This window comes from Esox lucius, chromosome 7 (assembly GCF_011004845.1).
Source record: "Esox lucius isolate fEsoLuc1 chromosome 7, fEsoLuc1.pri, whole genome shotgun sequence".
In the NCBI taxonomy this organism is placed as follows: domain Eukaryota; kingdom Metazoa; phylum Chordata; class Actinopteri; order Esociformes; family Esocidae; genus Esox; species Esox lucius.
In genome coordinates, this window is record NC_047575.1 from 12964632 (window position 1) to 12980685 (window position 16054).

The following is a 16054-nucleotide window of genomic DNA, read 5'->3' on the forward strand; positions in this document are numbered from 1 at the left end:
CTCATGGCTTCAATCCTGTACCTCCCGGATTGCTTGGTTCATTTTGTATTATTACATTTTTGCCTGAAAGTGTTCTTGTATTCACAGATATTGGGGTGTTTTTTCCAAAGCTCGAAAACAAAATCTGTAGCGTTCTTCACACCAAATTGTAGTCCCCTTTCCCCAGCTGTTTCGCTGTTATATTTCACAGCATGACACAACAACAGAGGTGAGACTGACAGAGATGGAACACACGTGGCTTTTTTCAGTAAGCATTTTTGGGCACACATGCCTGCAAACAGTGCTGTGTATGTGTGTATGTGTGTATGTGTGTATGTGTGTACGTGTGTACGTGTGTATGTGTGTATGTGTGTACGTGTGTACGTGTGTATGTGTGTACGTGTGTATGTGTGTACGTGTGTATGTGTGTACGTGTGTACGTGTGTATGTGTGTATGTGTGTACGTGTGTACGTGAGAGAGAGAGAAGTGAGGGTAATCACTGTGTCGTTTTCCTAATGTGGCCTACCTCTGTTGGCATAACCATGTGTATGTATGTATGTACGTGTCTTTTACTGTGAGAGGTAGTAGAAAACAAGCTCCCCTGATAAAAGATTATTCCTTCTTCAGTTGCCAAGTTGCAGATTTGGCTACAGAATGGGGAAATCTATTTGTGAGTTGGGCATAGCCAAACCACTGCCAAAGTAGGGATGATATGCAGATTGTATGCATAAGCTATTTCTTAGTCAGGGAACCAGGCTTGTCTCCAGAAACACTGAGTCACTGGTAACATACAACATGACACACATACATATTAGGTTCACTGGGTCTCGTATCCACCAGCTCAGTCTATTCATCTCATGCATTCATTACATGCAGTCTACCATCTTTAAACTAGGCTGTAACATCATAACAGATCCTGAACTGATACAGTCCAAATGGGCAGTATTTAATGCCCTCATTTGTCTTTGCAGTCCGTGCCCAGTTTAAGAAACCCATGGAGACTCCTCTAACCCAGCTATCTCCACATCATTCTATTTTTTTCCCAACCCATGGTCATTTATCAACCTTTCCTATATTCATTTTGCCATCTGTCCTTCCTTTCCAACTAACGTCTTCTTTTATTTCTGGACGGCTATAAATATATGAAATGTTCACTAATGTATAATTCAGACATTTTCCCAAAAATGCCTCCCATTATCCCACTTGGATCAAAATGTAACATTATTTGTTTTTGTGTATTTAAATAAATGCATGGGAGCATATCGGAGGTACAGATATTCTGCTTTTTTATTCGTTTTTCAGTCATGCATCTGATAAGTTGGATATCCAAATTGCTTTCACCACTTTCGTCCTTTACGGAAACCCAATAATAATTTTGTAAGTGTTAATTTGCCTTTTTGACAAGACATCAAAGGGAGCTACACAACACCAATTACCGGCGCTATTTCTGTATGTCTGGACACAGCGGGGCTTTAGTTCAAGTACAGGCATCAGAAAAAGTGCTTGAGGTTGTGTCTGGTGATAGAACGCTATGTTTGAGCTCATCAGAAAACCTCATCAGAAAACCTGGCAAACGTTAGTCCCGTGCAAACATCACCAGATAACAGTGTTTCTTTCCTGTAACAAACTCCTTATCAGCCTATCAACAATTCTGGCTGGATTAACCTTTTTTAAGATATGCCATTGGTCTGCTAACCTTCATAAGTAGTTTAGCAAAGTATACGCACCATGTAGAGATCCCAGTTCATAAACAAACATTTGTGTTTGTGTGTGTGCTCTGGGGAAGACCAGAGGAAGGTAATCATGTTAGAAGTAGTCTGCTCGTTGGACCGCTGCATGAAACCGGCCTTTGCTGATAAGCTGGATAAATATATTTAGCACCTGGTTTTTATGTCTGAACTGCCTCTGTGATCAGTGCAAACTCGTGGTACTAATCAGGAGCCTTGGCCATGTTCACAGGATGAGAGTACCAGGCCCTAACATCGGAGGCCTTGATCAAACTAAGGAAGAGGGAACTGGCAATGAACTGCTTTGTGTCTTTGATCATCAGCTGCCTGCCTGTGCAGAGAATGAGGTGCTTTCAGTATATTGCAACTGTACAGTTTGGTTGGTCATTAACAGTTAATGTTGGGGAGGGGTTGCGTTGTCAGCATCTAGCTAGCCCCTCAGGGGGTTTGGGCATCTGCTAAGCTAACTGAGGTCATTGGGTGAATGGTGAGTGCCGTCACAGACATTGACCAACTTGACTTGATGTTCAACTCCTGAATCCACTGGTATTTGTTCATTTCTTTTTGACCGTATATGATCCTAAAACATCATAAGAAATATAAAAATAGTGTCCTCACATTCCTAGAGGCCTTGTAATATTTAGGTCCTTGAATATGAAGTTGATTCACTGCTTCAAATTAAGCATTTTAAACGTGTGCATTTTTGTGTTTTTTGTGTGTCATAAGCGTTTCTGTGTGTCTGTATTTGTGCGAGAGAGACAGCAAAATATTGTTTCACAATGTTTTTTTTATGCATATGCCAATTGCATACTTTATGTTTCAAACTCATCAATTGTAACCAGTTTCCATGGCAACGTCTCTCTAGAGGCAGAGGAGAGAGAGTGCAGGGACCCAGTTGCTAAAATGATTATTATGGAGGGGGCAAAAAAAAAAGAAGAGCCGAATGAATTCAAGATATGGCACAGACTGTCCAGTATCTGTAGTAAATGAGGGGAAGAAGGAAGTGTATTGTAGTGGACACTGGCATATGTGCTTTTGTGTTTTTCTATGTGAGATGTAGAAACATGGTTTCATATCATACAGGTTAATAATGGTAAGTGATAATTCATTGGCAGTAGAAAGAACACCTCTCCTAACCATAACACCTAAGAGTCCTTCGTGTTTCTTTACACTTTTAGATAATTTGTTGGATTTAAACTGGATTCTGATCTCTTAGGGAGAGTAATAGTGTGAGGCAGAGATATGGCCAGTCAATACGAATTTCACACAGTTTGGTTGCCATGGTGACACCGGCGAACGTGGTGCAGTCAGTCAGGTTGCCTGCCTCTATTTCTCCCCCCACCTCCAACTCTCTAACCAACTCTGCAACCCCCGTAATTACAGTAACACACTCACTTCCTCCAATATGTCTGCTGGTTTCTAGATGAACAACCCAGAGCACTTGTTTATCGTAGTCTTTTCATGTTGTAGCCCTGCAATGGTCCCAGCACAGTTCAGTCCATAATGGATAATTTGACACAACAAATTGGCTGCTTCTACTGCACCGCAATGTCCTTGCCTCCTCTCTAGATCACCTGTTACTAGTGGATCACTTTTAAAAGCTGTTGAACTATGAACATTCAATGACCCACAACCTGATGTCTGAGACCGAATCAATAACAAATTGACAGATTTAGACAAGTGAAAACAGTCCATACTTTCTTAACACATCGCTATTTTATTAGAATATGTAAATTCGCTGTAGTGTATATCATAGTGTATTCTAATGAATACAAACTAGTTCCAACAAACATAGCATACAGTGATGAGAGATGTAGAAAAGACAGTCACAAATAGTTTTTCTTAAATATATAGTTATTCTTTCATTCGGATAAACTGCATTATGACATTCATTGATGGTCAAGCTAGCTTTATTTTCCCTAGTAGTCTGTGACCCCATTTTGTGCTTTAGAGATTGTCTGTGATTGACTCACATGGTTGGCAGGGGTTAAGCACTGGTTGTCCAGTCGAAGAGGGAACTGTCAAGACAGATATACTGTATGCGTATGGCTCCATTATCATGCAGGGCTCTGTTTGTGTTCAGGTGTCAACCTGAACCTTAGACTAGTTGTACAAAAATGTATTACTTCAACTATGGTCAGTTTATGTTAAACTAATGATTTCACATGTATTTTTCAAGTTCCATTATAACCCATTTCTCTAATGATTTTACAATCGCACAGTGAGATCATTATTACTTATCTACACAGAGAGACGGATACATGACGATGAGTGCAGCACCAGCTATGTCAAGGCTTTGAAATGAACCAGAGACTGTCTGCCAACATTCACAGTAACACCGTGAGTGAGAACAGTTATGTAACTTCCATAGTGTCCCAGGGCCCACAGGCAGCCCAATTCGGATCTTTTTGCAGAATTATTGGCCAAAGAGTTTAAACACCAAATATCTCTAGGACAACTGAAAAGGATGATGGAGGAATATTTCAAAGAAGAATGTGTTTGTGTCTTATGAAATTTTTTTTTTTTTGGGGGGGGGTGCTCCCCATACTTTTAATTGTTTCCAGTTTGTGTCCATGCAGGCTCATCCGTTTGGTCTCAGTATGACCAGCGTGGCCTTTTTAAAGTTAAAAAAGAATCTGAACTAGGCTGCCTGTGTGAACACCATTGAATTCCTATCCCCCTGTCATCATCATCATATTTATCAGCCTGGTCTGTTGTTAGTCACACAGTATTGTTCCACAGAATAAATATGATCACATGTATAGTAGTCTCTCCTAGGCGCATTGCAGTTATTGTGAATTTAAATAGCTTTTCTTCAATGAGGTTTCTGTTATCTGGAATAACTGAGCACTGAGCTCTTTGGTAAGTCTAGGTGAAATCAGCCCTTCCTACCTAGAACAGGACAGACAAACACAGAATACTTAAGCACCCCAGTGCCATTACATCACTTTCAATCCTGATTAATTTTCAGTTTCAATGAAATGTGCCTGTTTACCCTGGACTGCGACTGGCCCTGGGGTCTGGGGTGTGGGACTGGCCCTGGGGTCTGGGACTGAACTTGGGGTCAGGGGTCTGTGGTCAGGAACTGTCCCTGGGTCTGGCCCTGGTGTCTGGGGTGTGGGACTGACCTTGGGGTCAGGGGCCTGTGGTGAGGAACTGTCCCTGGGTCTGGCCCTGGTGTCTGGGGTGTGGGACTGGCCCTGGGACTGGGACTGACCTTGGGGTCAGGGGTCTATAGTCAGGAACTGTCCCAAGGTCTGGCCCTGGTGTCTGAGGTGTGGGACTGGCCCTGGGACTGGGGTGTAGGTCTTGGGTCTGGGACTGGCCCTGGTGTCTGAGGTGTGGGACTGGCCCTGGGACTGGGGTGTAGGTCTTGGGTCTGGGACTGGCCCTGAGGTCTGGGGTGTGGGACTGGCCCTGGGGTCTAGTCAGAGACTTATACTCAATGACTGCTCCTGGGTGTCTACTTTATAGAAGCTAATCCTTGTCACCACCTAATCAAAACAGTGTTACGGCTTGTTAATTCCCACAAGGCTGGATCCACTGGTTCATGTTCTGTACATATGGTAAGACTGTATGAACATATGTTTGGTTTGTTGAGTTCAGAAATAACGTCAATATTGTATTTAAGCAACAAGGCACAAAAGGTCTGGTAAATGGCCAATATACCACTGCTAAGGGCTGTTCTTATGTATGATGCAGTAGGGGATGCCTGCAATTAGCCCGGAGCCATGGTATAACAACAATATACCACAAACCCAGAAGTGCCTTATTGCCATTATAAACCAGTTACCAACGCAATTCAAACAGTCTAAGATATTTCCTTTGTCATTGCAATGTCAAACACTGCAGCTTTCACCCAATCACCATTCAGGGATCAAACCACTTTGTTTATAATGTTTAGAATTGTAAATAACACTATGCCTTTAAATCTTGATCAAAATAGTGGCATTTAATGGTGCTTTTATCGATTTTAACAGCTAACTGTTCATATCCTCAGAAAACCATCACAAACACTGGATTATTGACATACCGAATGAATAGAAGAACGTATTTCTTGTTGTGTTCGATTTATATTCCCTTTTATAAAATTGTAACGTTTATCGGAATGGAACACTATGAACGCATGGATCTGCAACATCTACGCTAGGACCTAGGCAACACAACATTTTTTAAGTTCACAGTTGAGTGACGGGCTGTACTTTTAGAGCAGCCGAGGAGCCCTGCAGCCCTTAAGAAATGATGTGGTCAGAACAAGGCAGTACGTACACTGGCTGAGGTACTTTCTCTTCGTTATTTCATTCCCTCCTCTTCAGTGGCTCCTCGTTGTCTGCTCCCCCCCCTGACGGACGACAGTCTGAGCAGGCTTAACAAGTCTCTTAGCTTAGCCTCATTCCCTCCAGTGTTCGTCCCTCCATCCAAAGATTTGAGGAGAGCAAAACATGGTCTGTGATGGAGTGATGGATGGTGAGAAAGAGGGGTGAGAGATATCACCCAGTCTTTGTCCTGCTGGCTCTTTCTCCCTTTCTGTCTTTCAGTCTTGTTTGTCTTCTACTCAGTGTTTAAAAACTCACCAAGGCGTAGACCATACTGTACCGTACAGAGGCAGAAACAGTAGAGAATACAATACCGTTAGCAGGATTCACCTGTGAATGGGCTGGACTGAAGATAGATTGATATAACCTCACCTGTACAAATAGTAGAAGAATGAGAGAAGATAGAAGCCCAGCTTACACCAGGACTCCTTCTGACAGTAGTTCAGGATGTCTGCATTCATCACACTGACAGGGTCATACATGACCTCTGACCCGTCGGCTGGCCGATGGAAATACCTGACGGTAGAGAGAGAGAGAGAAAGAGAGAGAGTGAGATTACAACAGATGCAACAACATAAAACGTGTCAGAGTGCCCTGTGTTACATCACGTTATGTCATGTCATGTGTTGTGCTGTGTCATGGTGTGTCGTGCTGTGTCATGGTGTGTCGTGCTGTGTCATGGTGTGCTGTGCTGTGTCATGGTGTGTCGTGCTGTGTCATGATGTGTCATGCTGTGTCACGGTGTGTCATGCTGTGTCACGGTGTGTCATGCTGTGTCACTGTGTGACGTGCTGTGTCATGATGTGTCGTGCTGTGTCATGGTGTGTCGTGCTGTGTCACGGTGTGTTGTGCTGTGTCACGGTGTGACGTGCTGTGTCATGATGTGTCGTGCTGTGTCATGGTGTGACGTGCTGTGTCATGGTGTGTCGTGCTGTGTCATGGTGTGTCGTGTTGTGTCATGGTGTGTCGTGCTGTGTCACGGTGTGTCATGCTGTGTCATGGTGGGACGTGCTGTGTCATGATGTGTTGTGCACCTCCAGAGATGGTAGAAGAGAAGGGGGATGTTGAGGCCCAGGGTGACCCATTCTCCAGCACACATGAACATCAGGCAGAACAGCCCATGGATGGAGTATTCTGGCACCACCAGCTAGGAATAACATACTGTTATCATAAACAATGACAAAAGACTGTGTTCAAATGGAATGAGAGTTTCAGGGACCAGTTCAGATAAATGCATGTCGACCTCCAGGTGTTCACTCTGAGGCTCTACAGCTCAACCACAGAGAATATGAGGGGGCGGCATTGTAGAAACACAGTGAATTATAGTCTGTGTGTGCTTGTGTGTGTAAGAGTAAGTGTGAGAGTGATTGAGTGAGGTGGGGGGGAGTGAGACGGTGAGGCTACATGCAAGAAGGGAAGATTCAAATCAATCCGTCTCAGTCCTCATAATAGATGTATAGTTATTTTTCAAGGTCCTCTGATGACCTTCTGTCACTGTCATCCTCAACTTCACCACGAGGTGAGAGATCTTTACAACAGTGTGAGTGTATGTTAGTGTTTATGTCTGTGTGTATGTTAGTGTTCATGTCTGTGTGTATGTTAGTGTTTATGTCAGTGTGTAAATTAGTGTTTATGTCAGTGTGTATGTTAGTGTTTATGTCTGTGTGTATGTTAGTGTTTATGCCAGTGTGTATGTTAGTGTTTATGTCAGTGTGTGTTTAGTGTTTATGTCAGTGTGTATGTTAGTGTTTATGTCAGAATGTATGAATTTGTGCCGATGTGTGACATGACATTAAGCTTGAGGACTGGGAAACCCTTACTTACCTTCCGTAGCAAGTTACAAATTCTTTCAATATTCAAAATTCTCTCTCTCTGAAAAGGGGAAAGAGAGAAAGGAGAATATTTTTTACAAACAACCCACTCCCGACAAAAGATGTTTGTGTTCTCCTAGAATCCAATTCCCTAGTTTGGGATTTGTGTGGGAATGATGTGCATATGAGATGAGGGAAATACCCTAGCAAAAAAGTTACTGGCAAAATAAAAGGTACACGATGGGTAAATTGTTAAGATTGAACATGATAAATGATTCAGAATGAACCAAATGTTTTTTCCTTTTTGAAGAAGGTTCCCTGGTCTACGTGCTCCGCCCGTTCACAGTGGACTGACAGATGCTGTAGGTGGATACATAGAACTGGGTCACACTTCATAGAACTTCCCTCCCTTACCGCTCTGGTGGGGTTGCTCTGATCGATTGGATTCTTGAAGTCTGTGCGTAGCTCATCAAATGCAATGATCTAAAAAGACATATTAAGTGTATGGGTCATTTGCATTGAAATGTACGGCAGGTAAATGAACGCTGAAAGGAAAGTAATGCTTTTCATAGTGTTATCCTAATTTAATCCATACATATCCTTTTTAGACTTTTTTTCTTTAGTTTTCTAACCCGTTATCATCCTCTTGCATCTTTCACATCCACTTCCTCTCTATCTGGAGCATCCCTGTCCATCTCTCAACACTCTCCTCTCCCAGCGACATCCCTCTTTCCCTTTCAGACACCAGTCTCTCTCCACGTGTCTTTTACAACACCTCTCTCTCTCTCTCTCTCTCTTTCTCCCCTAACAGATCTATATCACCCACACTCTCTCTTCTGGCGCACGCTCTTCTCTGTTGTAAACAGATGCAGTTTCCATGGTGATCCGATGAGCCCATAGCGGGCACCATGGTAACTATGTAAGTGAATGAGTTGTCTCATTGGCTGAAAAGCTCACAGAGATGGGGGGCGCGAACCATGGATGAAAGCTGATCGGGGGAAGGGGTGGAACCAAATGATAGTTTGATAAGCATTTTGAAAAACATGGTATTTTTTCGACACACACACACGTACGCACACACACATTCTTTCCCTTCCCAAGTGTAACAAGAACAAACACGTATTCACACATTGACTTAGTCACAGTCTCTCCTACTAGTCAATGCATTAGTCAATACTGTATTCATTTCAAGCCTTCCGTAATGATCTGATACTGCTGTGTTGATCTCGAATGAACAATGTCACCCTAGACAGTAGGCTATAGCGGGAAGATGGCCTTTGTGTGGTCTGTGTCTGAAGCTTTCGACACATGTAGGTAGCATACTGATTGTGCAGAGGTCCTCAGGGAACCCTGTACAAATTCCATTCATAATTCTGCATACAGTGGGATGATAGGACAATGCCTTCTAATAAGAGTTTATGAGTGTACATAAAATGTTTTACTGTTTCTTGTCATTTCTATTTAAATTGAAATTCCTTTTAACCAGCTAATATCAACAGTAGACATCCAGGGTGTATTAAATGCAACTGTTATAATACAGAGAGAGAGGAAGAGAGAGAGAAAGAAGGAGGGAGAGAGAGAGAAAGAGAGAGAACACTTTTATTTGACAATGTTATCGTATTGTTTCATATGGTGTAATCATCCCATGAATTTATAGGTGTTTTTTTTTGTATTTCTTAGTATCTACCCTTAAGTTAGAGACCAAGCAATTCTTTATTTAAAAACGTATGACTCACAAGACCAACACAAAAATATTGCTGAACCGCTATCACCCGGAGTGTAAAAACATGGTGGAGGTGAGCGAGGACTTGGGTGTGTGTTCGCCTAACTCACCTGCCAGATGACGAAGAAGATGAGCGCGGCACACAGCACTAAGGTGAGCATGTAGCAGAAGGCCGCGAAGGTGAACGCCATGGCTGTGCCAGCCAGCCTGACAGCCGGATGGGTCGAGAGCGAGGGAACTTCCCCTCCTCTCTCTCTCTATAGCTGAGTCTTCCTCCCACCTCTCAGGAGGTGCTAGTCTCCTCTGCCTCTCCTCCTCCCGACTCCGGCTCTCCTCTCAGAGGCTGTGATGTCAAAGTGAGGGGCTGGTGTACCGTACTGAGAGAAAGATTCCCTGCTCCCCTGTCCAGTCCAGTCGGCGGTGGTCTTTCTAGTTCTGCTTATATTAGTCTCACTGTCGCTCCTTCTTCTGATTCTCTTCTGTTTTCACGGGTCTGTGTGAAAGCTTTGTCACTTCAGCACTGCCGCGAGTCCACTTCGCAAAGCGGTCGACGGACAGTTGTTTCTGAGGGGAGGCAGCCACAGATGAGCAGCGCTCTCTTCTCAGGTCACCCGATTCTGAAAGCAAGGGGGTTTTGTGCACTCAACGTGTCTGTCCCCTCCCCTTTCCAGTCAGGTCCATGTTGCCCAATGTCCACACACACCTAACTCACAGGAACGCTGATACTAAGTGGGTCCCGGACACACAGACCTCAGAGACACAGGCCTCCTGCTGATCAACACTGGGCTTCATGTATAGGAGAGATGATGAGGTGAGAGACAGTTTGTTCGGTGGTTATTAAAGCACTAATCGTCAGTGTTATGCCTTGTAAGTCATGATGGCAGTTTATTTATCGAACAATATCATTGCTAATAAACATCTGTAGCAAAATAGGCGCAGATAACGCTGGATGGTATTTTACTGAAAAGAAAAATAATCGGTTGGTATAAAATGATTCAGTGATTTAAATGAATAGAGAACACTGTTGAAAAGCTTATGGTAATGTTAAACTAATGTAAAGAAGAAGGATTACAGCTTTCATTGAATATTAACAGAAAGGCATATATGTGCCCTTATAAAGAAATATTTAACAATTAGAGTTATTAGTGGTCATTTATAATAATCGAATTATCAAAAATGTTGAACTTAAAATCAAATGATTAATGGAATACTCCAAAGTCTAAAAGCAATAAAGACTTATCATTAATGTATCAGAATAATAATATTTTGAGGTGATAAGGATGATCGTTATGATGACGATGAATGTTCTTGATTAGTCGTAGTGTTGATTTGAGAGCACCTGTACCTGGTAGTAGTTGTAACTGAAATTCCCAGTCTTTTCTCTCCCCACAGTCTCTCTGTCAATATGGGTCGACACCATGTCAGAAATCTCTTCCTTGCCTTTCTCTCTTAGTGGCATCCGTCTGGTTTCTTCCCGCGTCGGCTTTTCAGTGCTCACTTGTAGGGTGAAGAGACAACATTATGAGAATCAACCATTTTTAGATGCTTTTTGTTCTTATTTTGGTACGATGCTTGTTCTCATGAAAAGGAAAAACATGTCCACAGCCTTCAGAAGTCTCCAAGTTAATTAATTCCCCTCCCTCTTTTACTTTCCTCTCCAAAGCTCCCCCTTATGTTTTTGCGTCTCTTCCTCTAAAAAAAAGAATAGAACGATTTAAAAGAAAAAAACCCTCCTCCTCTGTCCTCGGTCTATTTTTCTCCTCTCTCTCAGCCTGTGTGATACAGCAACATGGATCACCCGAGAATATAACAGCCAAATACATTCAACAGTCTCACTCCCCCTCTGCCTGTCTCTCTGTTTGTATGTGTCTCTTTTTCTTTCACTTCCTCTCTGTCTGTCTCTCTGTTTGTATGTATCTCTTTCTCTTTCACTCCCTCTCTGTCTGTCTCTCTGTTTGTATGTATCTCTTTCTCTTTCCCTGGCTTTTATCCTATCCCTTGTTCCCCAGGGAGGGATGAGGGGGCAGGGGGAGCTCCACATTGTTTTGTTGGCTTTCCTACCCCTCCCTCTGTCCTCCTCTCTCTTTTTGTTTCCTTCTATGTCTCTCGTTCATTTTCTGTGTCTCCCCCTCCTTCCCCTCTTATTTTGTCATGACGCTGGTGTTTTATTCTTGTGTCATTTTCAGAAAGATCAAAAGAGACGCTCCCCTTTCTTGTATAGGATTCTGCCTCTCACTGCCCCCCGTTCTTTCCAAGATACCTTTTACTGGGGTCTCTCATCCCTTTCTTCCGCTATTGTCAGTCTGTCTGTTGTCTCTGGGGAGGATTTCAACAACTTTGTCATTCCCACAGATCTATGGCTTTTGATTCTTGAAGTGCCCATTCTGTTTCCCCTAATACCTATCTGTGTCCCCTCCTGACTCTGCCTTATCTGTCCCAGAAAGGGACAGTTCTAAATGAGCTTGGGGGGACAGAGCTGGTCAAATATGTCTTTGGGACGAGGGAGATATGGAAGAACCGTGAGATGTACTTAGTCCTATTGAGATGAATGGTCATTCCAGCTGTCTACCTTAAAATGAATGCACTAACTGGAAGTCGCTCTGGATAAAAACACTAACATATACATTTCTTTCATTTCTTGTTTACATTCGCTATTAAGCAGGTTATACAATATAATAATTTATATATTCATTTGGTTCCCAGACCAGTGTTTAATACCCCCCTCTCCTCATCACCTGTCTCCCTATGATTTCAACTTTCAATAAAAATATTCAAGCAACGAACACCGGCAGAAGGCTGTGTTGAAATATTTCAAAATGCAACAGGTGGAAAAACATCAATCCCAAAGCAAACTGTACAGTGAGACAAACCAAAATTTGTGCACCTACCTGCAGAAGTAGAAGGAGGGGTGATTTAAACTAAAAGATGCAACAACTAGAACAGGTTTCAATTTTTTTTTTATTGGTTAAATAATTTAAAAGGCTGACTGCCATTAAACTACTCTTAAATAACTTCTCTCCCTGGCCCCTACTCTTCCTCACTCCCGAGTGCCCCTTTCTAAACATTAATGTGTGAACATGAGAAAAACAAACAGCTTCGACAACAAAAAGAAGTACAATTAAAGCTGCAAGCAGCATTTAGCGTGTTTCAGCATGCAGCTACTACAAGCCAGATTGCACATTTAAACTTTTGATGACCATTGTCCATAGATGCTAAATATGAAAGTACATGAAGATTGGTCATTTGGTTCCATAGGAGTTGCTTTTGAAGTGTTTTTCACAAATTCAACATGACTGAAAAAACATTAAGGCAGTTTTAATAAGTTCCAATTGCAAATTGGTTCCTTGTGAGGAAATTGACTTATCTACCTCTTTTCAAGGCTTTAACTTAAATGAGGTGAGCGTGGTAAGCTTGTTAATGCTGGAAGCCTCAATAGCGCCACCATGTGGTTGATAAAATAATAATTGCAGCCATGTTTTCCGTACAATTTTTGTCAACATACGTATGGAAATATTTGGACACTGACACAATTTTCTGAATCTTTGCTCTGTATGCCACCACAATGGATTTGAAATGAAACAACCGAGATGCAATTGAAATGCAGACTTTCAGCATTAATTCAAGGGGTTGAACAAAGATATCTTATGAAATGTTTAGGAATTGCAACCATTTTCATACACAGACCCTTATTTCAGGGGCTCAAATGTAACTAGACAAATTAACACAATCATATAAAATTTTCATTTTTAATACTTTCGTTGAGAATCCTTTTCAGGCAATGACTGCTTGAAGTCTGGAACACATTGACATCACCAAAACGCTTGGTTTCCTCCTTTGTGATGCTTTGCCAGGCCGTTATTGCAGCTGTCTTCAGTTGTTGTTTGTCCATGGGTCTTTCTGCCTTAGGTTTTGACTTCAGCAAGTGAAATGCATGCTCGATCGTTTTGAGATTCGGGGATTGACTCGGCCATTGCAGAATATTACACTTTATTAAAAAAAACCTGGGTTGCTATTGCAGAATGTTTTGAGTCATTGTCCATCTGTAAACTGAAGCGCTGTCCAATCAACTTCATGAAAATGGCAGAATCTGAGCAGATAATATATCCCTATATTCTTCAGAATTCATCTGACTGCTTCTGTCTTCTGTCACATCATCAGTAAAAACTAGTGACCCAGTGCCATTGGAAGACATGCATGCCCATGCCATCACACTGCCTCCACCATGTTTTACAGATGATGTGGTATGCTTTCGATCATGAGCCATTCCAGGGTTTCTCCAAACTTTTTTCTTCCCATCATTCTGGTACAGGTTGATCATAGTTTAATCTGTCCAAAGAATGCTGTTCCAGAACTGGGCTGACTTTTTTAGATGTTTTTTGGTAAAATCTGGCATTTCTATTCTTAACACTTATGATTGGTTTGCACCTTGTGAAGTCTACTCTTTAGACTTGGATAATGATATGCCTACCTCCTGGAGAGTATTCTTCACTTGGCTGGATGTTGTGAAGGCGTTTTTCTTTACCATGAAAAGGATCCTACGATCATCCACCACTGTTGTCTTCCGTGGACGTCCAGGCCATTTTGTGTTGCAGTGCTCCCCAGTGAGTTCTTTTTTTCTCAGTATGTACCAAACTGTTGATTTGGCCACTACAAATGTTCCTGCTATCTCTCTGATGGATTTTGTTTTGCAGCCATTGAGAGCTTCTTTTACCACATGGTGTGGGTTCACAGCAACAGCTTCAAAATGTGAATGCCACACCTGGAATCAATTCCAGACCTTTTACCTGCTTAAATGAAGAAGAAATAATGAAGGAACAGCCCAAACATGTCCATGAAACAGCTTTTGACTCAACTGTCCAACATTCAGCCCATATTCATTATTTAACTGTAACTTGAATATATTTTGGTAAATAGACAAAATAACAAGTGTCCAATTATATAACTGTATTTACCAAGTAGAATTATTGCACCATTATCCGTGTAGGAGCTGTGTGCATATATATGGCAAACCAAAATTTCAGAGTGAGGAGATAGATCTACATTATGTACCAACTTTCAAAATTCTAGGTCACAAGGGGTGGGTGTGGAGAGCTTGCAAAAAGTGTAACTTTGGAGGCTTGTGAAAGTGCCACCATGAGGGCGATTTGCTTGTGCTTGTCCACCATGTGTTGTGGCCCTTTACTACCATATCAGTTCGGGTACCTGTGTGCCATTTTATCTCACAGGAATTTGCAAAAAGGACCTTTTTTGCTGGAAGTATAATAATAGTAATGAACTGGAACAAACACAACAGGGTTTCACCAGTGAACTACTGAAACCCTAACAAGGGAATTTAACTAAATGTGTTCTCCTTTGATGTTTTGTGGTTTTGTTATGTGTAGAGTTTGTATTGTAATGCCCTTATCTGTCAGTTTGACTGATAGTATTAATATCTGTCAACGCTGTGGATTTGGGATTTCTTGGACAGGCAGTACAGAAAGCGAGAGAGACACTTTAGAGACACACCTTCATTATTATTTGATCTGAATAGTTTATTGCCCCCCAGCCAGACACATTACAACCCACAAGGCCACAGGAGATAAACACATTTAGACTCAACTAATTAAGTGAGGCTGCCCTAGGAGCCAGTTGCCCTAGGCAGACCTGGTCCAGAGAGAAAACAGGCTATGTGCACTACCCACAAAAGGAGGTGGAAACAGAGCTGCACTTCTTAATGTCCTTCCAAATGTTTGACCACATTAAAGACACATATTTCATACAGTCTTACAAAAATGTGAAAACATATAAAATATTGATAAACTCTGATAATAATCTCATCTCATCTTCATCCACTTATCAGGTATCGGGTCGCAGGGGCAGCAGCTCCAGCAGGGGACCCCAAACGTCCCTTTCCCGCGCCACATTTGCCAGCTCGGACTGGGGGATCCCGAGGCGTTCCCAGGCCAGTGTCGAAATATAATCTCTCCTCCTAGTCCTGGGTCTACCCCGAGGTCTCCTCCCAGCTGGACGTGCCTGGAACACCTCCCTAGGGAGATGTCCTGGGGGCATCCTTACCAGATGCCCAAACCACCTCAACTGGCTCTGATGCAAAGGAGCAGCGGTTCTACTCCGTGTTCCTCACGGAGGACTGAGCTTCTCATCCTATCTCTAAAGGAGAAGCCAGCCACCCTTCTGAGAAAACCCAGCCGCTTGTACTGATAATAATACATTTACTAATAAATAAATTGGTAATTTCAATTGTTTATCAGGAATATGCAAGCAACGTGTCTATTTTCTGGTTTGCCTTGTGTATCCTATGCTAACTACCATTAAAAAAATGTGAACTTAAAATCATGTCTGTAACATTCTGCAATGTGCATTAAAAGCATAAAATTGTGTAAACCATTGCCATGAGAAAACCAGTGAAGCACAAAGAATATATAAAAATATATCCCTTTATGTTTTCTTGCATTAACTATTTACACCTTGTAACAACACTGTGCGTGGCTAATAATACA

The 16054-nt window shown here is 42.2% G+C and overlaps 1 protein-coding gene and 1 long non-coding RNA gene across 2 annotated transcripts; one reads left to right on the forward strand and one right to left on the reverse strand.

Moving 5' to 3' along the window:
* Positions 1-3399: 3399 nt before the first annotated feature.
* Positions 3400-10251, reverse strand: cnih2 (cornichon family AMPA receptor auxiliary protein 2). Its single transcript, XM_010870625.4, has 6 exons — positions 9668-10251; positions 8249-8317; positions 7848-7895; positions 7058-7170; positions 6396-6539; positions 3400-6297 (listed from the first exon to the last, which is right to left on the reverse strand). Exons 1-6 carry the CDS (start codon positions 9746-9748, stop codon positions 6270-6272), a joined length of 483 nt encoding a protein of 160 aa, XP_010868927.1. The 5' UTR covers positions 9749-10251; the 3' UTR covers positions 3400-6269.
* Positions 7432-15438, forward strand: LOC117594698. Its single transcript, XR_004575907.1, has 3 exons — positions 7432-7542; positions 10229-10368; positions 15397-15438. It is a non-coding gene; the product is annotated as an uncharacterized LOC117594698 (long non-coding RNA).
* The last annotated feature ends 616 nt before the right edge of the window (positions 15439-16054 follow it).